The sequence below is a fragment of the Condylura cristata genome, unplaced genomic scaffold, assembly GCF_000260355.1.
Source record: "Condylura cristata isolate star-nosed mole 26May11 unplaced genomic scaffold, ConCri1.0 scaffold00030, whole genome shotgun sequence".
Taxonomy (NCBI): Eukaryota; Metazoa; Chordata; class Mammalia; order Eulipotyphla; family Talpidae; genus Condylura; species Condylura cristata.
This window is the reverse complement of record NW_004567131.1, coordinates 25,928,696-25,952,696: the sequence shown is the minus strand read 5'-3', so window position 1 is coordinate 25,952,696 and position 24,001 is coordinate 25,928,696. Positions and strand designations below refer to the sequence as shown.

General features: G+C 45.7%; 1 protein-coding gene across 1 annotated transcript in view; it reads right to left on the bottom strand.

The window, feature by feature from the left end:
• The window catches only part of GAD2 (glutamate decarboxylase 2 (pancreatic islets and brain, 65kDa)), a 53,980-nt gene extending 33,909 nt beyond the window's left edge, over nt 1-20,071 (bottom strand). Inside the window, exons 1-8 of the mRNA XM_004691309.1 lie at nt 19,868-20,071; nt 19,100-19,159; nt 18,765-18,914; nt 17,565-17,798; nt 12,918-13,008; nt 12,272-12,384; nt 8,178-8,293; nt 2,623-2,702 (exon numbers count right to left, since the gene is read on the bottom strand). Of these exons, the coding sequence (XP_004691366.1) occupies nt 2,623-2,702; nt 8,178-8,293; nt 12,272-12,384; nt 12,918-13,008; nt 17,565-17,798; nt 18,765-18,914; nt 19,100-19,159; nt 19,868-19,943 (920 nt within the window). The 5' untranslated portion in view covers nt 19,944-20,071. The remainder of the gene's footprint in view (nt 1-2,622; nt 2,703-8,177; nt 8,294-12,271; nt 12,385-12,917; nt 13,009-17,564; nt 17,799-18,764; nt 18,915-19,099; nt 19,160-19,867) is intronic.
• Between the last annotated feature and the right edge of the window lie 3,930 nt (nt 20,072-24,001).

The window sequence follows — 24,001 nt, the reverse complement described above, 5'->3', positions numbered from 1 at the left end:
GCCAGAATTGCAACCCCTGAAACTTGTCTCCTGCTCCTGCTGCACTGGTCCGCGGCACTCGGCCTTGTATTTCCTACCTGCTATTTCTTATCCCTTCCTCTCCTTTTCTCTGTCTTTCTTTCCCCTCCTGGAGAGCTTCCTCCTCCCTCCCATCCCACAAGGCTCATTGGTGGGAGGAGATGGCCCCTGTCCCCGCCTGACCGGTGGGCCCTTCCCTCCGGGTCCTCCCGGTGTGGGGGAGCAGACAGTGAGGTCTTTTATGAAACAACAATTCTTACCATTATTTTTTTGGTTTGTTTTACGTACGCCTTCTCAAATTAGTGAACTAAAACTCGTTGAGCTTAAAGTCTGCGGCCTCTACTATTCTAGCCTTCTTGGCTTTCAGCTTCTCCTCTGTGTAGTGGGTGAGGGTGCCTCTGAGCCTTCTTCTTGCATGTCCCCTGCGGTCACTTTCCTTGCTCTTATGCTTTTCCTTCTTGCTCTTCCTTACTCCAGGCCTGCACTTCTCTTCTGAGTCCTCAGGCCAGTTTGCGTTCCCCTGAGTAGATGCTCTCTGACTTGGGGGAATCATCCAAAGGGCACCTCAATTTACATTCAACCAATTTTCCTGGGAGTAGAAGCAGCAAGGCTGATGTCCCAAGGAATAGAGCCTCCTGGGATGCAGCTCAAGAACACCTACTAACGAGTCAGGAAAGCTTGACCAGATTAGAAAACCAGGGCCTATCTAGATGATTCTTCCCTAGATTCTAGGGTCCTTATGTATAAGTGCTAAGAAAACTTTTGAAGTCACTTAAACCTTTATTCTCTGCACTTTTTTTTTCCTGCCAGATTTCTCCTCAAATTAAATATCTGACAGCAAGCAAAAACTGGTGGACTTGAAATATAAAACAATTTGAGCCCTCCCTCGTGGCTCAAAGGGTTAAAGCACAGACTATGAAGCTATTGCAGACACTGCAGCAAGAGTTCGGTCCCCGGCCCTGGAGGTGACCCACATAGCGTGGCAGACCTCTCCTGACCCGCTGCTTCCCACAGCAGAGTACTTCATTGATCTGCCTGTTCTGCTCCCCGCTCTGTCTCTGGTGAATCCTCTGACCCTCTGCACCTCTGGCCTGTACTCCAGTTCTGCATGCATAAATAAATAAATCTTTAAAAAATATACATATAGCAGCTCCTTTTTCAAAATGTTTGCCTCACTCTGGTTGCTTATCATTTCATGCCAACCTCTCAGTTAGAGCCTCTCACTTGGCCTCACTGATGGAAGTCCCTCTCCCTTGCTTCTGAGGGGGCTTCACAGATGTCCTTCTTGGATAATGATGTTATCAAGTTACCCTGTTTCTAGGCCCATCAAATGCTAGTGCTCAGTTTAGCTTTTCTTTCTCCTAAAAGAAGAACAAAACACCACCTTCCATCCCTCAATCCTAAAAGCAAAAGTAATGAACTATAGAAATGATCCCTGAAAGTATAGTCTTAACCTGAAAGCAAAAGTAATGTGTTCACAGCCAGGCATTATATAAAGGTGTGAGAAGAGGTGGCCAGCACATGTATTTTGCCATTCCGAGGGAGATGTGGCGATCAGTTTGATTGTTTTGAATATTCAAAATCCCAACTGCATCTGCCATACTGGACGCATCCCTCCCAGCCCCTACAGGTATCAGCCAGGCTCCCTCTGGCCAGTCCCAGTTCCTCCAGCCCCAGAAATTCATTCCCACTTGCGTGACTTCATTTCAGTCTTTTGCAGCGGCCCCATCCTCCACCCACCCAACTCATCTGCAATTTCTAAATCCAGCTTAAGTCCCCTTTCTTGCATGGAACCTGCCAAATCTTCCTGTGTGTCAAACATGTGCCACACAATTCAACCCCAAAACTGCCTCCCCCCAGGGCTACTGCACCTCCCCACGCACGTCACACACCGTCAGGGGCTGAGATTATGCCTGGCTTTTTAGAGTTTAGTGACCTGATGGGCAACCATAAATGTCTATCTCATCATACATGTGAATAAATAAATGGCCACTAGACGGGCTTCCCTTTAATTCAGAGAAGGTGCTTACTCCAGCTCTTAAAGACTGCATTTAATTTTCTTGAAGGTGCCAGGACTACAGACAGCGTTCATTTACATGAATATCCTGAAGGTGCTTTTCAATCTCCCCTGCAGTGTTCCCAGGGTACTAGTTAAGACAGGATTTCCCCTCTAAGTTCCATCATAAAGCTTATGCATTTCTGGGGTATTATTCACTTTCTGCTCACTAAACTGCCCCTTTTGGCATTCGCTGCCTCAAGTTCACAGGACCCTTGGTGCCTAGACTGATAGCACCTCTAGAGATCAGTACTCAAATTACACTTTGTAGCTTAAAGTACCCAGGCGATGAATGTCCTGTACCTTCTTGGAGCAGAATATTTTCACTGATTTAACAAAGGTTCTGATTCCATCAAGAGCTATTGAAATCTTCATGGCATTGAGGAACAACATCCCAGGACTCCAAACAAGAGTCCATGGAGGCAGCAAACAGCTGAGGCTGGGATGGAAGCCAGCTTGTTCCACTGCCGTCACCTATCTGGGGACTGAAGGGTACTTGTGTGCAAGGTACGACTTGTTAACCCAAAGGGTTGCAGAATCACGCTCACCTCTCATCACACTTAATGAGGATCACGCTGTCTGTTCCAATCCCCAAGGCTGCAGCGCCTTTCTTGAGAGAAAAATGACTCTGTGAAAAAAAATAAAACATATTTGTATACAAAGTCAAGAGCCATTCACTGTTTTTTTCTTTTCCTTTTTTTACAGTTATCCCTCTTTATGTGAGGTTTCACTGTCTGTAGTTTCAGTTACCTGCAGTCAACCACGATCCGAAACTTTTAAGTAGACTTTGGAATTTTTAGATATTTTAGAATTTGAGTGACCATAGTCCTATACCTTGCAGTGCAGTTTATTATTTGTTATAATTGTTCTACTTTATTATCAATTGTTGATTTTAACTTCTCATTGTGCCTGTTTTATAAATCAAGCTTTATCATAGATATGTATGTGTAAGAAAACAATATAGTGGATATAATATATTCAAGATTTGGGACGCCCTGCTATTCAGGCAGCCCCTGAGACTTCCGGATGGTTTCCCTTGCAGAGACAGGGGCTACTGCATTAAAAAAAAAAAGAAGAAAAAAAAAAGCCTGCCAAGCCTGGCTTTTCAAACATACAGTTCAGTGACCTGAAGTCCATACTGTTCTATAATGACCATCACTTGTGGCTACCCATAAGCTCTTTTCACCTTGCAAAGCCAAAACTCGAAACTTGACACCCATTAAATGACAAATTCCCATTCACTCTGGCGACCACATCCTATGTCTCTCTCAGTGAATTTGGACAGACTTACGTAGGTAGAATCCTATGTTAAGTGACCTTTCATGCTTACTTATTTCGTTAGCCTGCTGTTCTCACCACACATTCATGTTGTGGCATGTGCTAGAATTTTCCTCCTTCTTCGTATTGAACCTTATTCATGATGGGTATAACCACATACTATTTTTCTGTTCAGCCTCACTGGACACTGGGGCCTTTCTACCTTTTTTTATTTTTTTATTATTTTTTAAAGATTTATTTATTTATTTGTACAGAACTGGGTTACAGGCCAGAGATGCGGAGGGTGAGAGAATTCACCAGAGACAGAGCGGGGAGCAGAACAGGCAGATCGACGAAGTACACTGCTGAGGGGAGCAGCGGGCGGGTCAGGAGAGGTCTGCCACGCCATGTGGTCACCTCTGGGGCAGGTGGGAATCGAACTCATGCGGAAGTGGCTTTAGCTTCTCTGTGCTGTGCTTTAATCCGCTGCGCCACCAGGGAGGGCCCCTTTCTACCTTTTGACCAGTGTGGATAATCGTGCTATGCTCAAGGGTGTATACCCCTCTCTTCAAGGGGTTGATACTTGAAAAACATTTGAAAAACATTTCAAGATTTGATACTTGAAAAACATGCTGCACTTGGCTTTTAATTCTTGTGGAATTCCTCAGTGGAATTGCTGGACCATATGAAAATCCTACTCTGAGAGTTGCCTGCTGTTTTTTACAGCAGCTGCACCATTTTACTTTCCCACCAAAAATGCTCAGAGGTTCTAATTTTCCATATCCTTGCCAACTCTTGTTATGCTCTGTTTTTGACAGTAGTCATTCTGTATGATTTCATTTTGTATTTCCCTAGTGGGGTTACATTAAGTATCTTTCTAGGTCTTATTGAACATTTGCACATCTTTGGATCACTATCTCTACAAACTCTTTGTCCTTTTTTTTTTTAAACTCACTAGCCTATTGAGGAGGCTAGGAAGACCCTGGAAATTATAGATGAACCTCTCCCTAACATTTAGTAATCCAATCCAATTGACAGACAGGCATAAGAATGCATCAATTCCCTCAGCAGTGAGGCAGCCTGTGGTTTCCAGATTTACATTTTACTACTAAGAGGAGACACACAGTTCCTCTCAAATTTAGTGGACACTCAAGTAAGAGAAGCTTGCATTAAATCCAGCAATCTTCACCCCACAATTGGAAGTTCTGTTTGCTGTGCAGGCCACTGCCTAGCCTGGGCCGGGCTGGGGAAGGGGCCTTGTCCCTGGCTTGAACAGAAGACCATGTGCTGAAAGGTCATGCTGACAAGCCACTGCCAACTCTTTGTTTCTGCTTTTGGTTATTGATTCCGGGCAGGATTCAGAATCTCAATGGCTGTAATCACTGTACAATTTGGAGAGCTGAGAAAGGCTAACCTAAGCCCAGCTGTACTGCATCTGCCCAGCAGCCTCTTACTATTAACTACAGATCATTAAGCTGTCCAAAGGAGGGCTGCTGCCTCAATTTACATCTCCAAAGTGTTGCTGACTGGAATTTTAAGTCTTGGTTCCATAGCCAAATCAACCAGTCTACTAGAGTGTAGTCTCTTCAAAAGCCCACTTTTGATTCATTAGGATTCTTAAGTATGCAGCAGCCACTGATAACACATATTTCAGGAGGTTTGTCTAATAAGCAAGAAGGCATAATGGCAGCAAATAACAAACCGATGATCAAGTTACTGAATAGAGATGTTTAGAAAACCCGGTATGGCTAAGAAGTAATGAGAAAGGACCATTTGTCTCCTTTTACAACCTCAGAAAGAAAATAATGGACAGTTTTTAGCAAGAAACCTGGGGATTAAGAGGAAAAGTTTAATTGGGTCTGTCAAGATGCATGGCTCCCCCATCCAAAAAAATTGTTCTTTCTTGTAGAGTTAGACCCCTGTGAGTGACCTCAAAGAGAAGTCAGGGAACGGGGCGCTAAGTGTCTCAGTGCTGGGGGTGTGGGGTTCACAGAACAGAGCAGCCAGCTGCCTTGCTGAGCAAGCACAATCTACCCAAATTAAGCGCCTCAGAGAAGGAGCTTAAGCACTAAACTGCCAAATGGCAAATTGGGGCTCAATAAGAGGTCTGGTGCACCTGGCTAGGGAGAGGCAGTATCTTGTCTGGTCTTTTAATGAGAAAGAATAGAGATTCTCAAATGAGGAGCAATTACCTAAGATGATTGATCACTGTACCTAACGCCACACACTTAAAGAAAAAGATGAAAGTTTCAAGAGAGGGGAATGGAGGTGACATGAGGCATGAAAAAGAAAATTAGGTGCAGAATGGAGCCTGTTTATATTTTCAGGCAAGGGAGCAGAAAGGTAACTGTTCTCCACACATAGCAAGGGACGTGTGGAGAGGAAGGAACTTGGGAGGAAAACAATAGATTGCACCTAGTGAGGCAGAACAGCAAAGACAGTTTGGACCGTGTCTCTGTGCTCAGCAGACAACAGGTTGGGGAGCTTTTGAAATCCTTAGCACCATATTTTATTGTTCATGAATCAGAACTGAGTACACTCAAACAGCAACCTTCAGAGCTGGTGCCCAGAGAAAGCTCAGAGGGTCCAGAGCCTGTGCAGAGCACACGTGGCACAGGTAGATGGTGGTCTCCTGACCACGGGTGGCCTCTGGCGGCCACACCACGAACACACACTGGCAGCTCTAAGGACTCAGATCTTCCCCTCGGTTATCAGTTGCTCATCAACTGAGTGGCTGGGGAATGAGATAATGAATATTCCCCAACCCTGACTTGGGAAAATAATAATAGACTCCAATAAAAACTAGTGCTTATTTAGGAATAAATCATATTTTGAATCAAGGGTAAGAGATGTTGAAGCCCATGTTTTTTATTTTGTACTAAATGAAAAATTTTAAGATTGTTATGAATTCATTTCTCTGTTTGTAATATAGGAATCCAGATACAGGTGACATGATTCACCTGGCATTTAAATGATGCATTCATGTGAGATTTTATCACTATAAATTACGAGAATCACCTCATCTCAGATGTGCACTGAGGTCATGAGGGGTGTTGGGAGGGTATTAGGGTCTGGTCCAGGGGACGGGCCCACAAAGTAAGCCCCAGGAACAATTGTGTGTGGAAGTTAGTGACAGTGGTTTGCCTAAAAGATCCCAGTTTCAGTGAGGTATATGAAGGACATTTTTCCTAGATGCGATTATGTTTTCAACAGAGCTATTTCTGGAAGAGCTGTGTCACAGCAGGAAATAAGGGAGTTTGGATTTAAGTACATAGTTGGGACTGTCAAAGGATTCAGAAGCGGTGTGAATTGTTCAACTAGGATCTTAACTTTTCTCTACACTTCCTTTCAAAAGAGAACATTAAAATCAGATTAATTTTTGCCCAAACTTTCTTATCAGTGGAGATTTGGTAAGGATGATGAGATTTCCACAAAGGATGAGTGTTGAACCCGGTTATCTTCAAGATCACTTCCCAGTCTAGATTATTTTGGAGGAAGTACTCTTGGGTCTCCTTACTCACAGCTTCATTGCTTTTCCTTGTTTCAACTCAGTGACTGATTTATAATTTTCTTCATAGAAATACTATTTGTTTAATTTAGTCCTATGCAAGTTTTCAAGAAAAAAGTTTCATTTGATCAGAGAATTTTAGTTCTAGTTTGTGCTGGTGGTCACAAAAGGGATTGTTAGCGCTCTGTGTGTGTATGTGTAAGAGAGAGGTCATTTAGAAAACACAAGTTGTCCTTTCCTGTCTGAAATGTGTGACATTTCTGTTTGGATGTTGGAAGATGGCAAATTTCCCAGTACCATTTTCATCTCTGTGTCCTAAACATGTCACGTTATACACTAAGTACTTAGAAGAAAAGATAGCAACCTGACCTGTTTAATAGATCAGAAAATTATATTAGCACTGGAAGAACTGACAGGGGAAAAGCAGAGTTGGAGAAAAGATGCCCCATGGGGTGCAGGGCAGCCAGAGGGGAGGCCACTCAGCCATGAAGTCACGACAGGGCCTCTCCCCACTCTCGAATTCAGTTTCTTCATCTATAAAAACAAGTTCAGGTTTTTTCAAGTTAGTTACCTAATAATTATGTGGCGCCCTCTATGTCAGGTTTTCTAAGCTCTCATGCGAATCTCCAAAAGTCTTGGACCTTGGGTGACTCTCAAGGAGCATAAAAAGAGACACTAATGCCCCCATTTTCTTCCTCAGCCACTGGCCCCGCTCCCCAGTGGGTCCAGATGGAACTGGCAGGCCCTCCTTTCCTTCCTCTAGGCCATGGGATTCGGGAAATAAAGCTCCATGCAAAGATCTCAATTGTTTGTCCTGGAGAAAAGGCAGGTGAATGAATGCCTGGGTAATGAAAATATGGTATGTAATATGTACAATAAATATTTAACCATAAAAAGGAAGCCAATCTTGGGCCCTCCCAGGTGGTGCAATGGGTTCAAGCAAAGCACTATGAAGCTATCTGCAACCACTTTTGCAAAGACTGTCTCAAGAGGGTGCTCTGAGTTTGCCTGGCATAGGTGGCCCAAATGGGGTCATAATTACATTTCCCGCTTCTTCTCCACCAACCCCCCCCCCCCCAACAAGCAGTATTATTACAGAAAGGTGAAGGTGTTAGGAACTAGGGAGAAACACATTCTGCTTTTTCTGACAAGGTCTTCCTGAATTTCAAAGAGAAAAGACTTCCCTCCTTAAGTCCTTCCACCATTCTTTCCACGTTGTCCCTACCAGGAAGTATCTTCTGGAAAGGGAACCTCAGGAGACAAAGCATTTCCAAATATCTCTTCCACGTTGCCTTTCTGGAATGTTACCTTAAGTTTTGAAAGAACAGAAGTACGTACATGCTCAGAGGTGAAGGCAATGAGCCTGGGGACGGCAGCCATTCCTTTTTCCTTGACTTCTGGGAACATCTTAAAACGGGCGATCAGCATGGCGTACATGTTCGATATGGCGCCGCCTACAGGGCACAGTGACACAGTTACCTACTGGAGCCATTCAGCAACATCCGAGCACACAGAAGCATATTCCTTATCCTAGAGTCGTCCTTGGACACAGGGGAAGATCTACCTCTTGGCAACCCATTAATCAAATCCCCAAACTCAGGCACTAGCTTAGAGGGTCCAGAGAAGAATTATAGGGCCAAATATCGGAGAGAAACTACGGCACCCACCCCATCTCCTTAGGGGAACCGCAGGGAAGCTGCTGTTGTTGGGAGCCCTTCGAAGAGGCTTTTAAGAACTGAGAAATGTTGCTTTTCTACCCAGCTTGTGCGTGTGGTCACTGTGCATGAGGCTCATGAAAATCCTACTAGTATCCTTATGGAGAACACTTATTTCTATTCCTTTCAGGTCATGCAATGCCTTGTGCTTGGATTGAGTCAAATCAATTGTTATCAATGATGTGGACCAGACAAGAATAAACCAATCTTGGGCTGTATAGATGCCAAGTTCCTACAGACAAGAATAAACTTCTAAGCCTACCTCATCATACCTCTTAATCCTCCCTCAAACAGTTCTTCCTTCTCAAAATTATTGAAATATAATGGTCAACAAAACCTTATCCATAATTACAGAAAAACACATAACAAAGGGAAATTAAAGTTCCATACTTGATTTACTTTTCCTGAAGTGTTCTAAGATTGCCAAAGGGTTCATACTATAAGATTTGTTTCTTATAAACAGGGTCTCATTTGACAAGCAAAGAAAAGTGAGCTTTCCCCAGGATTTTGGAATACTTCGGATGTTTGCTGTCTGGAAGAAAGGCTACTGTGAATGCCATGAGTCTGCTGGTGTGGAAGTTGTGAGGCTGAATGAAGGCACCCTCTCCCCTCCCATCTGAAGGCTCTGCCACTGTGCCTGCTTTGGCTTTGGTTCCCTCTGAGCACCTGAAGAGCAGCAGGACTCTGTCATGCTGAGCAGCCGACATCCGGCCACAACCTCATGGGCCCAGGCCTTGCCCAGGGGAGACTCTGGCATCTACATCTCGCCCCATTTTGAGTTATAATAAAGCAAATTCCTCTCTTTTCTGGCCCCTAGAGATGCAGGACAAGCAGAATCCAGGTCAGGCCTGCTCTGAGCAGACACTCTGTCTGAAAGACTCGTCATGAGAGTCATTCAGGGCAAGGAGCCAAGAATGGAACCTTCCATTCTTGCTTGTGGTTTCTCAGTCTTGATTCAATGATCTTTGGGGATGGAGAGTTCCGGTGATGTCCTGGGCGCTGTGGGATATTTAGCAGCATCCCTGGCCTCTGCCCACTTGGTACTTGGAGTATGATGCCCCATCTCCCCTCAACCCAATGTGACAACCCTAACCCTTCCATACACTGCCAAAATTCCCCTGGCAGGCAAGATCACCCACAGTGCAGAACCACTGCCCTAGTTGTTCTTAGAGATGCTGGGGAGAAAGAAAGCAGAACAAGGAGAAGATGTATACAAAGAGGAGCATTTCAAGACAATTATCCATGAAGTTTCCGGTTTTGCTTTCCTACCCTTCATCTGGCAGCTTAGTCATTCTGTGTCTGAAGGGTCAGCATTCCTGGGGTGGGGGTGGGGAGCAGAGAAAGAGGCCCTGGACCTCTGTTTGTGCCACAGAGCACAAAGGCAGATGCATGTAGTCATCACAAAGTGGGAGGAGCCAGAAGAAGAGGCCTTAGCACAAGGGCAGAGCGAGAGCAAGGCTCATATTTTGCACACATCCTCCAGAGAAAAAGATGCAAGCGATTCCTGAAACACGGTCAATTTCATTAGTGAAAATGTAGGAATAGTTTTGTGATGAGCCCAGCCTTTCCGTTCCCCCCCCCCCTTTAGTCCTTCATGACTTGCTGGGCAGGGAGGAATGTTCCAGTTCTGTCTGGCTCACAGGTGCAGGGGACTCACATAAACAAATTTCTCCAAGGAGCCCCAAAGGACTTTCCATGAAGCAGAAGCCTGTGGATGTTGTAGATAGTGGTGTGAAGCAGACTGAGCCGTGCTATGTACAGATCTAACTCTTTCTTCATAGTCCCAAGCAAAGGGACACTCAGCTCTTAGGCATGTAAGATATACAATTTCCCTTATCTCCACCCCTTAATTTGTAAGAATCTTCACTCCATGAATAAGGCTAAAGCTCCCAAGAAAGGCATCCAATGACAAGTAAGGAGGCTATAGTCCTCTCCTTTTACAGAAAACAGAGCAGAAGGCCTCTTCTGGCCTCTCCCACTTTGTGATGACTACCTCACCCTGTGGCGTAACCTCTGTGGGCTTCCACCCTGGAGTGAGAGCATACAGGCACTTAGGATGCAGGATCCAAGCTGAGTCTCTTTTATCTGATCAATCCCCATCACGATGAGTGTAGAGGTATTTCCCATATCCATGCCTGGCTTAGTGGAACTAACAAAGAGAAGCCTTTTTCTGGGTAGATTTTCTGGAGTTTGAGGTTTCCACAAGTAGCTAGTAAAGTATTCCTGGCCCAAGTCATTCCCCTATCCTGCCCTTAGTCAGGATCAAAACAACAACTTTCCTTTTTCCCTCCTTGGGACCACTTAAAGGGAGTCTGGGTTGTTCCTGGCTCCCTCAGAGGCAACTCAATCACATAACCCTCCTTACAAGTGGAAGAAGAATAAAGGGAGAAATGGTGTTGAACTCTGCACCCTACCTAATTCCTCTTGAAAAATGAGCTAAAAGCACCATTCCAGACAGTGATGACAAAGTTCTCTCCAGAGGGTGTTCCACAGAAACCATCCCTTAAGTCCTAAATGCCTACAAAATAAAGTCTCCCTTAAAATTCATCACAGCCAGTGTTCAATGACAAAGAGGGGCAAAAGACTCATTTTTCTTTCTATTTAACTCACGTTTTCCTTCAGCACCTGAAAAATTGTGCTATAACATTAAAAACATAAAATAAATGGTCAGATCTGGGTTTGTAGGCAAACCTGTTTAATTTAAGTGCTGGCCTTGGGGTCACTGATCACAGTCATCATTTCTGAGTTTGCCTTTTCCTGATGTTCTCCTTCCCCCATCATCTGCCTGTCTGTGGATTAGCTGAGGCAGATCGGACTTGGCCTTTGCTAAGCCTGACATAATGGGAGGTAGGGGTGGCTTCCTCCAGACTCAGTGAGCCCTGAGGGAGCACCAGCCCATTGGGGTCACCTCGCTCTGGCCATGGAGTAGGCAGCAGTTGGGCACCAGGCCCCTTTTCCATGTTCCAACAATGCCCTTTCCCGCTGCTTTCCTAATTCCTATTTCTTCTCCAGATCAAACCAAGTTCACACACAGACCTCTGGGTCAAGGGCAGGGTTTTCTGTTCCAGGTTGATTCTCTGGACTGGGAGACGTAAATAGTGGAGCTTAAATGCAATGACTGGTGATAAAAGGCCAGAAGGAAAAGATCAAGCAGCATGATAAAGAAGGAATGCGAAATCTCCTGAAGAAATCACCACCCTCTTTTTCAGGTCCAAGAAATTGTTACCTGAGGTTCCTCTGTCCTCCTTGAAATTATTACAAATCAGCCTTGCTTCGTGAAAGGGCTGGGGTGTACGGGCTCTAGTTGGCAGATCTACCTCATTAGGTACCCCAAATAGAGACTGGTTTATTAAATGTGGTGACCTTTTTCCTTTCACTAATTCTGACAAGAGCCTTAGTGAGTGAATTCCTTGCCAGGACTCCTTATGGCTTTTGTTTTACCTATACAAACTGGGTTAAAGGTGGCAATGGAAATACTGGGTAAATGCCATCTCTGATTATGCTCTTTTTGGGATACAAATAACTACTGTTCAAGAGGGGGATAGTTGGCTTAGAGATGTGGTCAGTGATCAGGAGTGCTAGTCACTGTCATCCTTTTCATTAGCACACAGCTTACTTAAGCAGGAATGTGGACTAGATATTTAATCTTTCCAAGGTTCATGAAGAGGCACTATAAGTCAGAAGAAAAACATAGAGAAAGTTTGAAAAATCATATACCAGGAGAAAAGATCCCATCACCGGAGCCCCCTGGCCAGCCAATGATTTCTCTCATTTTCTTTAGTGTGACATATTCCAAAAGCACAAATACAGGAGCAATTTCATAGGTGAACCTGGAATGTAGTAAAGGCCACATTTTATGTGTGTAGCTAAGAAAAAGTTCACAATACAATGGCTACAGAACTATTTCTTCTTCAAACTCTATATTCACAAATGTTATGATTAGAGAATTATGCAGAGAAAAGTATGTCTTCTAAAGGTTTTCTCATTTTTTTATATGCTGAAGGCCAAGAGCTTCATTTATTGGCATAAATAAGTTATTTACCATATTGAATGGAGTTATTTGCCATACTGAATGAAGAATTGAAGAGTAATACTATCTAACAGATTACATATTATCTTATTTTTCTTTAAATTAGGCATCATTGTAAATCCAAAATTCCAAAAAACTCACTTTTGTGTTTAGAAAAATTTTGTATAACTTTGATTACATGGAATATACATCAGGACTATTTTCTATTAGGCTACTCATGTAATTCTGAAGGTGGTATCACTGCTTTAGGAACTACTTAAAAAAAAAGATTGTAACATAAGAGGTAAAGACTAATAGTCATCACAGATTATACAAGACACATTAGTTACTTACATGTTTGTGTTTGCTGTTGATGTAAGCCAGTCTGCTGCTAATCCAACCATATCCAGTCCAGTGGAAAGTTGATTGAAGTATCTGGGATGCCCTGAAAAATGGAATCCATACTTGGAATTACATGCAATGAAAATAAATGCCACTGAAATGTGTGATTTCCCGAACTAAAGAATCTTGAAAGATCTTTCATGGAAATCCACATTCAGAAGCCCAACACACACACACACACACACACACACACACACACACACACACCCACCCCCCAAAATCATTTTGTTCTAACAGGAGAGATTATTTTGGGTGTTAATATTTTATATGACACATTTTTAAAATTTCCTTTCAACATGCCCTTTAAAAAATAACAAATGTGGTTTGCAGTCTGAGCACTAGTTTATTTCCTATCATTCTTTCAATACACTTGCAAACTTAAGTGCTGGAGCAACCCACAGCTAAAGGCGGGCTGCTCTTGTTTACACTCATGCTTCTACAAATCTCCCCACCCTTGTTGTTGAAGCTGTTCATACCTTGACGTCCGCCAGACATGTCAACATTCATAATAATATCAGTGACAGATGACTGATGATTACAAAAGACAAGACAAAAATGAGAAAATAGGACAGTTAGTGGAGTGATTTGACCTGGATTCAAAGGTGATGATTGGTGAAAAGATGGCATGGACAAACGCAATTCTCTTCAACTTTTTAATATGTATTTGATTGCGAAAACAATGAAACAATCATTGTTGAGATTTAAAATAAAACTGAATACAATTAATGTCACTATTTCATCAAGATACATAAAGATATAATCCATAGACTAATCAGTCCATTAGCAAGGCTTATTTTTATTAACTTCTCGATTTCTCAAAAACTCTCTGAAGGGGTTGACATGCAAATACTCCGAGGCTATTGTTTAAAATGGGATTGGAAATAGCTCATTAGAATTCTGTTTCCTTGTCTTGCCCCATAGAAATCTATCTATAAATAATCCATAATAATCTTAGCAGCAGATATTTTGGAAGATTAATAATAATGGAGATAGCATCTGATAAAAATAAGCACCTGCCACTTATGGGAGAGCAGACGGAAGCCTGGGATGTGATAGTCTCTCATCAAGAGCATGGATGGGACAAGATAAAGGAAGGCAATGGGGAGAGCAAGAACAAAAGTCAACACAGAGCTTATCGCCAGGCTGGAGGGCTCTCTTATCAGTCTTTGGCATGTGGCTGGAGAATTAGACACTGAGGCAAGATAGAGTTAGGAAAAGCACATTAAAAAGGATTGGGATTCGTGCAGCCTTGCTTACGCTCTGGGATTGTTTAGTCTCCCCAGGGCCTTACACATTCCCTTCTCTCTTTCTACTCTTTCCACACCCTCTGCTGCTGACTTCTGTCAGTTTCCCTGTCCAATGAAAGTGAAAAGGCTTTTTTGCTGCCACCACCGCCGTCTGGAACAACCCTCCACTCCTCTCTGCCTCATTGACTCCCATTTCATTAGCGCTCACAGCTGAAATCATTGCCATTTTCTCCCTCCTGATGTTCCTCCATTTCTCTGTACCTGAGCCATTTTTTAAAGCAAGGAAATTAGTAAGGGTTAGCGAATCTATCTATTAATCTACTCCCTTGATTCATTTTCTGGATGAAGCTGGTGTCTATTACCATTCACTATTTAACTCCATGGAAAAGCTGACATGAAAACCTCTGCATAGAATAGAAAGACATGTGTCCTGGGAATGGAATGAATGAATACCTCTGGGGAGTGATGGAAGCAGGTTTGATGCTTCCATCGCCTGGCTCCCTTCTGTGTTTTTTTGAAGGGAGTCTTCTATTGCACCAGAATCTCTCCAGCTTCATGATTTTCACCCTCTGATGATATGAAAACATGGAGGGAGATAGGTTGACAGGTCAGAGCACTTAATGCCTTCTTGCTATCAGCAAAAATATTTTGCAGATATAATGTGTATTTCTCTCTCTGCATAACCCCTACAGGCTGCGTGAAGGCTGCCCAGCGGACCTAGGCGGGCCTCTCTGACTGCAAGGGGTGAGAAACCTGCCAGCTGTGTCTGCGGCTCTTCTACATCCAGCTGCTGTCGCCGCCACCCCCACCAGGCCCTGCGCTGCCAGCGTGCGCGCGGAATACAGGCGGCTGCTCAACCTGCGTAGCCAGGGAGACAGCCAGTTTGAGACGAGAGCCTCTCCCGCCCCTGGAAAACTAGTCACACATTAGCAAAAGAGCCGGGAAGGGGCGCGCAGGCTCAGCGAACAATCAGCCCCTCGCAGTGCAGACCCTCCTGTCTGCCAGCAGTCGGGGAGGGGCCAGAAGTCGGCCCAATCTGCTTCCTAGGTCCCGGCGACACTGACACTCGCTAGGACCGCCTTGTTTATTGACGCTACAATTCCTTTGTTTGATGGTTGGGTTAACAGAACGAAGACATTAACCCCCAGCCATCACCACCACTACATCGAATGACTGTAACACTTGCAAGCATTAATTATACCAGAATTCTAGCATTCTCTGCTCCAACATTTCTTACAGAGGTAATTTTAGGAATGCAAAAAGAGTTCATTTTAAAGTATTTCTCTACTATCTCTCACTTCTCCTAAGCTGGGAGTCCAAGTGGAAATTAGGTTAATGACTCTCAGGAGAAGGCAGGTGATACATGCATTTTATAAGAGAATCTCCAGAGCAGTATCAAAATACCTAAAGGTAGCAGGGATGGTAAATAGTATACCAGCTGTCAAATACAAGTGATAGCATAAAAGCCCATAAACATGCCAATCAAAAGAGAGCTGAATGAAATTACATTTCATACTTTGAATTTCACTGAGGATGGGAGGAAGGAGACCAGAAGGTTATACATTTATGAATAATATTGGTATGCTGTACTTAGAAATCCAACTTTATCAAATTTCTATCTGAACTTTGAATTAAATGCATTAGTGCTCTACTGGACTTGTATCTCCACAAACCTTATGGCAAAACGTAAGAATTGAATTGGCCCATCTTTTCCTGATACTAAATGGGCTATTGACAGACTTGCATTGACTGGTGTTCTCATTATCTCAACTCTTTAAATTGCATTTCAGACACCACTAGCTTTCAAGGATGAAGATGAAAAACATTTTTGTAGATTCTTTTTGTTTTGGTAACAATAAAAATAATAGTTAGCAATTTATTATGATATTCAAATGTTTGGCTAAGGGAATGAGTCAAACAAAAATGAATTAAAAGCACTGTTCAGGCTTGCACCTACAGATATTTGAAAAGCACGGAGGAAAAACATCATCAATGCCTAGTATATTCACCATTATATTTCTTTATGAACATAAGTGAGAATGATATTTAATGAGCATTCAAAAATCATACTCCATAGACTGTTTGAATTTGATACCAATTGCCAAGCTAAATTCCTTTTCCTATGAATTCAGTCTCACAAAACCAGTTCCTAATGATATAGCAAATTAGTAAATATACAATTAACTAATAACATAGTAACTTGATTTCTCAAGTCAACTACTATGCATAATTATCCTCTCTCTTGGCAGAAAGAATGTGCAAAGGGCAAAAAGCCCTAATATTTCACAGCAAGCATTCTGAAAGTGTTTGTTGTTGATGAGGATGATATGGCTAATCCAGCAACAAAAAAATTCCCAGTATAAAAGATCATTTTTAAAGCAATTAATATTCATGTACTCTTTTACCTATTTATTTGCTTGCATTTTTTTAAAAAGCTACAAATCCACAAATCATTTGAAATCCAGAGAGGCCTCCCCCTCCTCCAATTCATTCATACTTCTTTTTATTGCTTTAATGAAGTGCCACGGTGTGTCAGGATGATTACAGGCAATGTAGAAAACAAGAGGTAATCATGGCCTGGAGAGATGAGTAGCGAAAATGAAAGCATGGACTGTACCTAAATAAGTGCACTACCGGGGATACAAATGGATAGCGTGGAAAAATACTGTGAGGGAAAAGGTCAGACCACAAAACACATTAATCCCCCCCCCAAGAATGTCTAGTGGCTCCCCTTCTTTCCCTTTATTTTATATACATAGTGCTATGAAGCAAACACATTCTTGAGTGACATGGCTGAATTGTTAAGCTATCTTGTATTGTGCTGTCTTTTGTGTACACTTCTTTAATAATGGAGAAAACCTGGAGTTCATATATGAAGGCTTGGCCATTTGAAACAATGCCAAATGTTATACCTCTGGTTTACTGATCACATATGCTGGCTCATCTAATTTCTGACCATCTCTGTGGCAAGTATATGACCAGCACTACCGTGATATTTGGGCTTTTGGATGGTGCTGTTTGAGTTGTTCTTACTTCCATATTCTCTTTCTCTCTGTACTGACAAATGGTTGCTTTCCTATCATAATCTCATCATTGAATACGTGCAACGTAAACTCTGAAAATCTACATTATTCTGACAGTTTACACTTAGTGTTTCTGATATTTTCAACTTCAGAAGTGTTAACAGTAAGGGTACTTTTGTTGTTAATCACAGTCATAAATCTCATATTTCTTAAATGATGAAAGTAACCTTGTCATTTTGAGAATAATCGTAATGTCATAAAATAAAACATTTTTATAGAAAAAAATGTAAAGGAGAAAAGGAGCTTTATTATTCCTGATTCCACAATACCTGTTTTAATTGCATATTTTAGAGTTGTTTGGCAATGCATCAAAATTTCCTCCAAATTTTGGGGCTGGTCTGCCAATTCCCAATTATACTGTTGAAGAAGCTCGTTAGGGTAATGGAAATCAATCACTTTGGTTGATCTATCAAAACTTTTCACCACATATTGAAGCAGAATGTCCATAACATTTTGCAGAAATGCCAAAGTGGGCCTTTCTCCATCACATGCTGGCAGCAGGTCTAAAACATAGAACCAAAATACCACATTTTAATTTTATTATGAAAATATCCATGCAAAATCCGGCTATTTCTCTTTGAGCTGAGAGATTTTCTGTTAAAAATAAAGCTTTTGAAAACGCAGAACATTTCGTGAAGGGGGAGATATTTTCCGAAAGATGAAGGAATGAAGGAAACTATGACTCCCTCCCCTCACCCTCAATTGATTCCTACGTTTCCATGCGTCATTTATTTGCTTTAGAATGTGCGTCCCTTAATTTATTTCACAGAGGCTATTCTTAAAAGCCATTTCTCACTAAATCATCTTAAACGATAACGGAAAAGCTCACATCAGAAATGTTGGAGGAGTGCCTTCGGGCTAGCCAGGCGAAGTGGAACGCTTTGGTCTGTTGCAGAGATCCGTTATTTCCAAAGTCGGTGTGTGCTTGTGTGTGTGTGTGTGTGTGTGAGCGCGCGCGCGTTGTTTGGATAACTGGGTGTGTAAAATCAACAAATTTGTGTGAACTGAAGAGTAAAAACCGCTCAGGTCTCTGTGAGTAAAACCTTTTTCTTGTGAACCCACATCTACACATTACTTTCAAGATCTAAAGACCTAGAACCTCTCAGCTCTTCTGAACTGGAAACGCACCACCACCCGAGGCCTCCGTGGCACCCAAAAACCTGCCTGTAGCTAGGACGCTCCGGCGCGCTGGTCACCTACAGACGGGTGGGCGGCGCAGCGTGAAGAGAGCCTCTGCCCGGACCCCCAGGGAACGCGGACACCCGGCGGCTGGTAGAGACCAGTGCGCGGGCTCAGACCGTGAGGCGGGCTCAGCGTTTCTAGCTTTCAGCTCACTGTTTTCCCAGGGGCCTCCTCTATCTTCACCTCGACGCCTCACGTCAGGCTCATAACACCTAGTCCTGCAGGCTGAGGTGAGAGGGGCAGAACTAGAGCTAGGGGCTCCAAGGGGCCCCAAGAGGCGACTTTACCTGTTGCGTGCAGACAAGCATAGTCGACTTCGGCTTTGGCGCAGCTGCACGGCTTCTGGTCGCAGGGGCAGGCGGCCTTCCGCGAGGTGGCCCGCGGGGGCTCGCTCCCGCCGCTCTCCGCCGGTTTCTCGGCGTCTCCGTAGAGCAGGGCTGGTCAAGGACACGGAGCACGCGCCTCGGTCAGTCGCCCAGGCGCCCCGGCCCCAGCCCATCCCCTGCTGAGACACCCGCAACTCGGCCGGCCAGGTAGCTTGAACGTGAGAAAGGGCTTTGTTTCCGCGGACCCCGGAGTGCCCGGCCCTACCCATCCACCCCCCCGGGCTTCGGGCACTCACCACACAGTTTGTTTCCAATGCCGCCGGTGAACTTCTGGGCTACCTGACACCAGGCTCTCGCTGCAAGACGGACCGGAGGACAGAGAGGCAGAAAGAGAAGAGCAGGAGAACGTGTGAAATTTCCTTTTACGTAAATAACGTCAATATTCTCGGGGTCGCGGCTCGGCACAAGCTGCAGGTGCGCTGTGCGCGGGAGCTAGATGGCCCCTCCAGCGCTAGGCTCGCTGACTTGTTTCCCAAAGAGAAAGGGAACACCTTCCCTTCCTCTCGCATTTCCCCACGGCCCTTGTGGTTATTTACTACGCTGCTCATCCGCTCAGGCTAACTCCCCTTCCTACCTTGTTGGGACGAGCTTCCTCGACCCCGAAGCTGTCCATTTCGCTCAGGATCTCCTAGACCTAGACTTCACCCTCCTTCCCCATTTTCTGTACCCCCTCCCCACCCCCCGCCCCAGCCATGAACCCCTCTCCAGGGTCCAGACACCAAGATGGTGCCATTGCCCCAAAGCCACGTATTCCGTGTCAAGGAGACGCTGCCTTCTTTGGGTTTCTTTCAGATTCAGAGGAATGGGCCCTCCCGAGACTCTGGGCACAAGCAAACATAGGGAGTTTTGGTCTCTGGGACCATCAAGGACCAGCCCAGAGAAAAGGGCAAATCGGCTAAAGTTTCCTGTTGCAGGTGGGAAAACCTCCTTCTGTCTTCCCCCTTGTCCAGAAAATCCCCAGTCCACCGGTAAAGCTCGCCGGCTGCAGATCTAGGTTCTCTTACCTGTGCCGGGGTTCTCAGGATCCCCGGAGCCGTCTTCAGACCCAAAGGACCAAAAGCCGGAGCCAGGAGATGCCATGGGCGCTGCGAGACCGGAGCAGGTCGCTTGCCAGTGCAAACTGTCGGCGAGCTGTCCTGGGCTCGGCCCTGCGCGCGCGCGCGTGCGTTCGTGTGAGTGTGGCGAAGGAGGGCACCGCGCGCGGACCCGCGGCGGAGGGTGGGTGTCACACAGGGACAGGAAACCTGTGTGTCTGCGGGTGCATGTGCCTGTGGATTAGGGTCAGGGCTTAGAGACGTGGTAAGGCTCTGAAAACTGTAGAGGTGAATAAGGCGGAAAACCGAAAGGTTCTCACTTTCAGCCGGAGATGAGAAAGAGCCAAGCACCCGATTGATTTAAAAGGAGAGGCAGCCCAATAAGGATGGATGAGGGGGCGGTGGAGGGGAAAAATGGGAGAGGGAGGGTGCTGAATCGTGAGGGTGCGAGGCAGGCAGTGCGCACGAGCTGTAGTCAGAGTGCGGGGGTGGGAGGCGTGCGGGAGAACCCCAGGAGAGCGGGAGGACTAAGGGCAGGCTGCCCCCGCACGCCCGCGTGCGCTGTCCAGGGTGCTACCGCGGCTGCTTGCGCTCGGATCTCAGCGGGGATAAATTAGAGGGACCTTGTCCAGGCGGGAAAGGTGACACGAGTTTAGCGTATGCAACGAGTGGCGTACAGTTTGAGATTTGGTTTTCGCCGTGGGTAAGAAGGCGTGGTTTTAGCACCGCCTTCATCTAAGCCAATACGGAGGTCGCTGTGACCTCGAGATCTCCCCGAGCCAGGCCGGAATCTTGAGCGTTTGGCGAGCTTGGCAGGGGAACGTGGGGGAAGGGCGCCTACGCCCTGATGGGCTCATTTCAGCTTCTTAATGGAGGCAAATGCCTGCCTACCCAGCGGCAGGGTCCCCGGGGATGCACCATTCCAGAGCTTCGGAACACGCTTCGGTAGGTGGTGGGACCTACCGTCTAGGGTCTGACTGACGACTGGGGAGAAAGACTGCTGAATGTGGAGATTAAAATCCATGCTGGAGTCTAATACCGAGGATCTCGGCTCGGGAAAAAAACAAAAACGAATGGAAACTTCTAAAAAGGAGGTGCAGGAGGGCAGCCTGAGCCCGTAGGATTGACGACTGAAGGGAGGTGGAATCGGGTCGTTTGGTGACCTTGGCTGGCTGAGGCCTGGAAGAACACGCAGTTTACCGTGTGATGGGAATCGGTGCGTGCGTGGGAGGGGTGCATAGTTTCCCAATCTGGCAATCTGCATTTTCCAAATCCGAGGCAGAAAGAAGCCTGGATCTCGCTTTTTCAATAAACCACATGTCAATGACCATCACTTTCCGCCCCACACCAGTCCCTCCGCCCCAAACAAAGACTTGCTGGAGATATTGGCGGGTGGGAAAGGGAGCGGGATTTGCTACTTCCGAGGCCTTTCCTTATATAATAAGACAAACAAAAAAAAGAGAGAGAGAGAGAGAGAAAGAATCTTTCTCACAATGTCCTTTTTCCTAAAAGCTGGTAAACAAAGGGAGTGTGCCTTGAGAAACTGGGGCCAGTTGAGTTAGGTCGCTTTCTCTCCGAAGTGGAGACGGATCTCAACTACTCCTTGCTGCTCTCGGTTAGAGGAGTGAAGGCGAGGGGGAGCCCGGTGGGAAAAGGCCGCCTGGCTGCGTGCATTCCCGGCCCGCTGCTCTCCTTGGGTGAGCGCCTTTCATTCCCATTACGCTCACCAGCCATTCCTTCTCTGACCTTCTGAACCAAGTCATTAAGGCTGTTGCAAAGCAAAGACCAGTGGATCCTCAGTCATGGGTAGCATACCGCTACCTTCACTTAGGAGAATGTCATGGGGTCCAGGAGTAGTCCAACTCTTGTGCTCCCAAACACGCGGAGGCCTAGTCAGTAAAGCTTTGGGTGCTTTCCATGTGCGGCACCCATAGCAGGGGTAGGGTTTGCATCTTTTGGCCCAGCCAGCTTGGGTCTGGGAATGGAGGCTGACAGGCGAGACGACTGGGTCCTGCCACGGGGTTGGCCCAGGGTCTCCCCAGGATGGGGGTGGGGTGGGGTGGGCAGTTACTCAGGCCTCTTTCCAGTGCTCACCACTCAGACGCATTCCAGTTGGGCTTAGGTAGCAGCAACTCCAGGTGCCTAAAGAGGTCGCGGTTGGGCGCTGTGTTCCGTGGGCAGGGGTGTTCCACAGCTCTTGCTCCAGCAGCGTTTGGAGTGTCACAGAAACCACCTTTGTTTAAATCCATCTCAAATCTTGCAAATGTTTCGCTTAAAGCAAGCAGGCCAGGTTGGATGAGCGATCAAAAATCTCCAGGTTTCCAGGTAAACACACAACGAAACCCTAAAGGTAGAGTTCCCAATACCTGGATTTAACAGGTTTTTTTTTTTTAACTTGAGACAATCAAAAGCTGTTTAAATTTCATTAACTCTTACTTACACAGAGCCTGAGTACTTTGACTTTAATGGCAGAATTTACATTAAACACACACACACACACACACACACACACACACACACACACACACACACACACACACACACACACCCTACTTCAGAAGCAAACCGAGATCTGATTTGTCTTTCTTTAGCGCTGTCCCTCCCTAGACGGCAATTTGCTTCATAAAGACTCTGATTTCGCAAAAGAGCCCACTCCCTCCTCTCTCCAGCTAGGGGTAGGAGATAACAAAGGAGCTTAGGGAGGTAATAATTACAGCCATTAGTTCACAAAGGAGGCAGTCCCGAAGGGGAAGGGGAGGCGGCCACCGCTGGGGAGAAGCTTGGGGAGGCACCTCCTCAAATAAGGAGCTTTCAGCAGAGACCCACAATGTAGGGGCCGCTGGGGCCAGCTTCCTAGGATGACCCATCTCTTGTCTGTGGCTTACCCAGAGATTGCATTGCAGGGGTGTCAAAGAAAAGTGTCTGGTACAAGTTCTCCCTTTTGTCTTCCCATTGTTTAAACGTGAAGAACAGAGGAAGAAAGGAAGATGGAAAGGAAAGCAAAGAAACACAAAGGAAAAAAGGGAAACAGACACATTGAAACCTTTCTCCGAGAGTTTGCCATCTGCATTTCCAGTTCCACTTTAAAGAGAAGGTGGAGTTTGTTCCTTCTGCATTCAGCGAGGCAAGAACTGGCTCTGGCTTGCAGGGGCCACTTCGGAAGCCTGGACTGAAAAAGGGGCCTGAGAAACAAGCGGAGCTCGAATTTTCCTACTCAAAACCAGGTGCTGGGTGGACCGGTGGGTAGGGGCGGAGGAAGCAGGATCACTGGGTTACAAGTATTCACCCACCCCACCCCCACCACTCTGCACCACCCTAGTGTACTGCGCCCCGCTGCTCTGGTTTCATTGTCGTCTGGGCAAGGCAAGCTCCGCAGCCCACCACAGCTGCACAGTCATTTGGCTCAGCAGGGGTGGGAGGGTCGGAGCGTTAGGGATTCCCTCAGTCGGACCCACCCCCAGCTGAGGCCAGAGCTCCAACTCTGGGGGAAAAGCAGGCCGAGAATGCACCTGCATTTGGAGTACAGCCACGCCATGGCCAGGTTTCCTCTCCCACAAGCTACACTTGTGAAATGAATAGGGTGAACCAGTCATTGCCAGGAACCTTTCACCGACAACTGTCAGGGTTGGAGAGAATGTTACCCGGTGGATAAAGGCATAAAACCAGCCGGCCGCATGAGCCCTCAGTCTCCTGGAATATTTCCCCAACGTCTCCAGGTTCTGCCTTGAGTGCTGTCAGAGGAATATCCACAAAAGGGACGAGCTAGCGCCTGTCCCAATGCAGTCGTCGGGGAACCCACCGCGCCGTCCTGCCTCACCCTTTCCAGGTCGAATAGATGCGAAGGGGGACAGTTGCCTACCAGCGCTTAACCTGCGGCTTCACACAGGTAGCGGCCAGCCTCAATGCAAACGTCTGCCTGCCCACCGCCCTCCCCTCCGTTTTAAACACACCAAAGTTTAGAATAGCGAAGATAGCCATCCAATTTGCTTTAGTAGAACCTCAAAGAATCCTGACAGTTCAATTCAGTGGTGTGACCAAAGGAAGCCACGTGGAAAGGCTGTGTGTGTGTGTGTGTGTGTGTGTGTGTGTGTGTGTGTGTGTGTG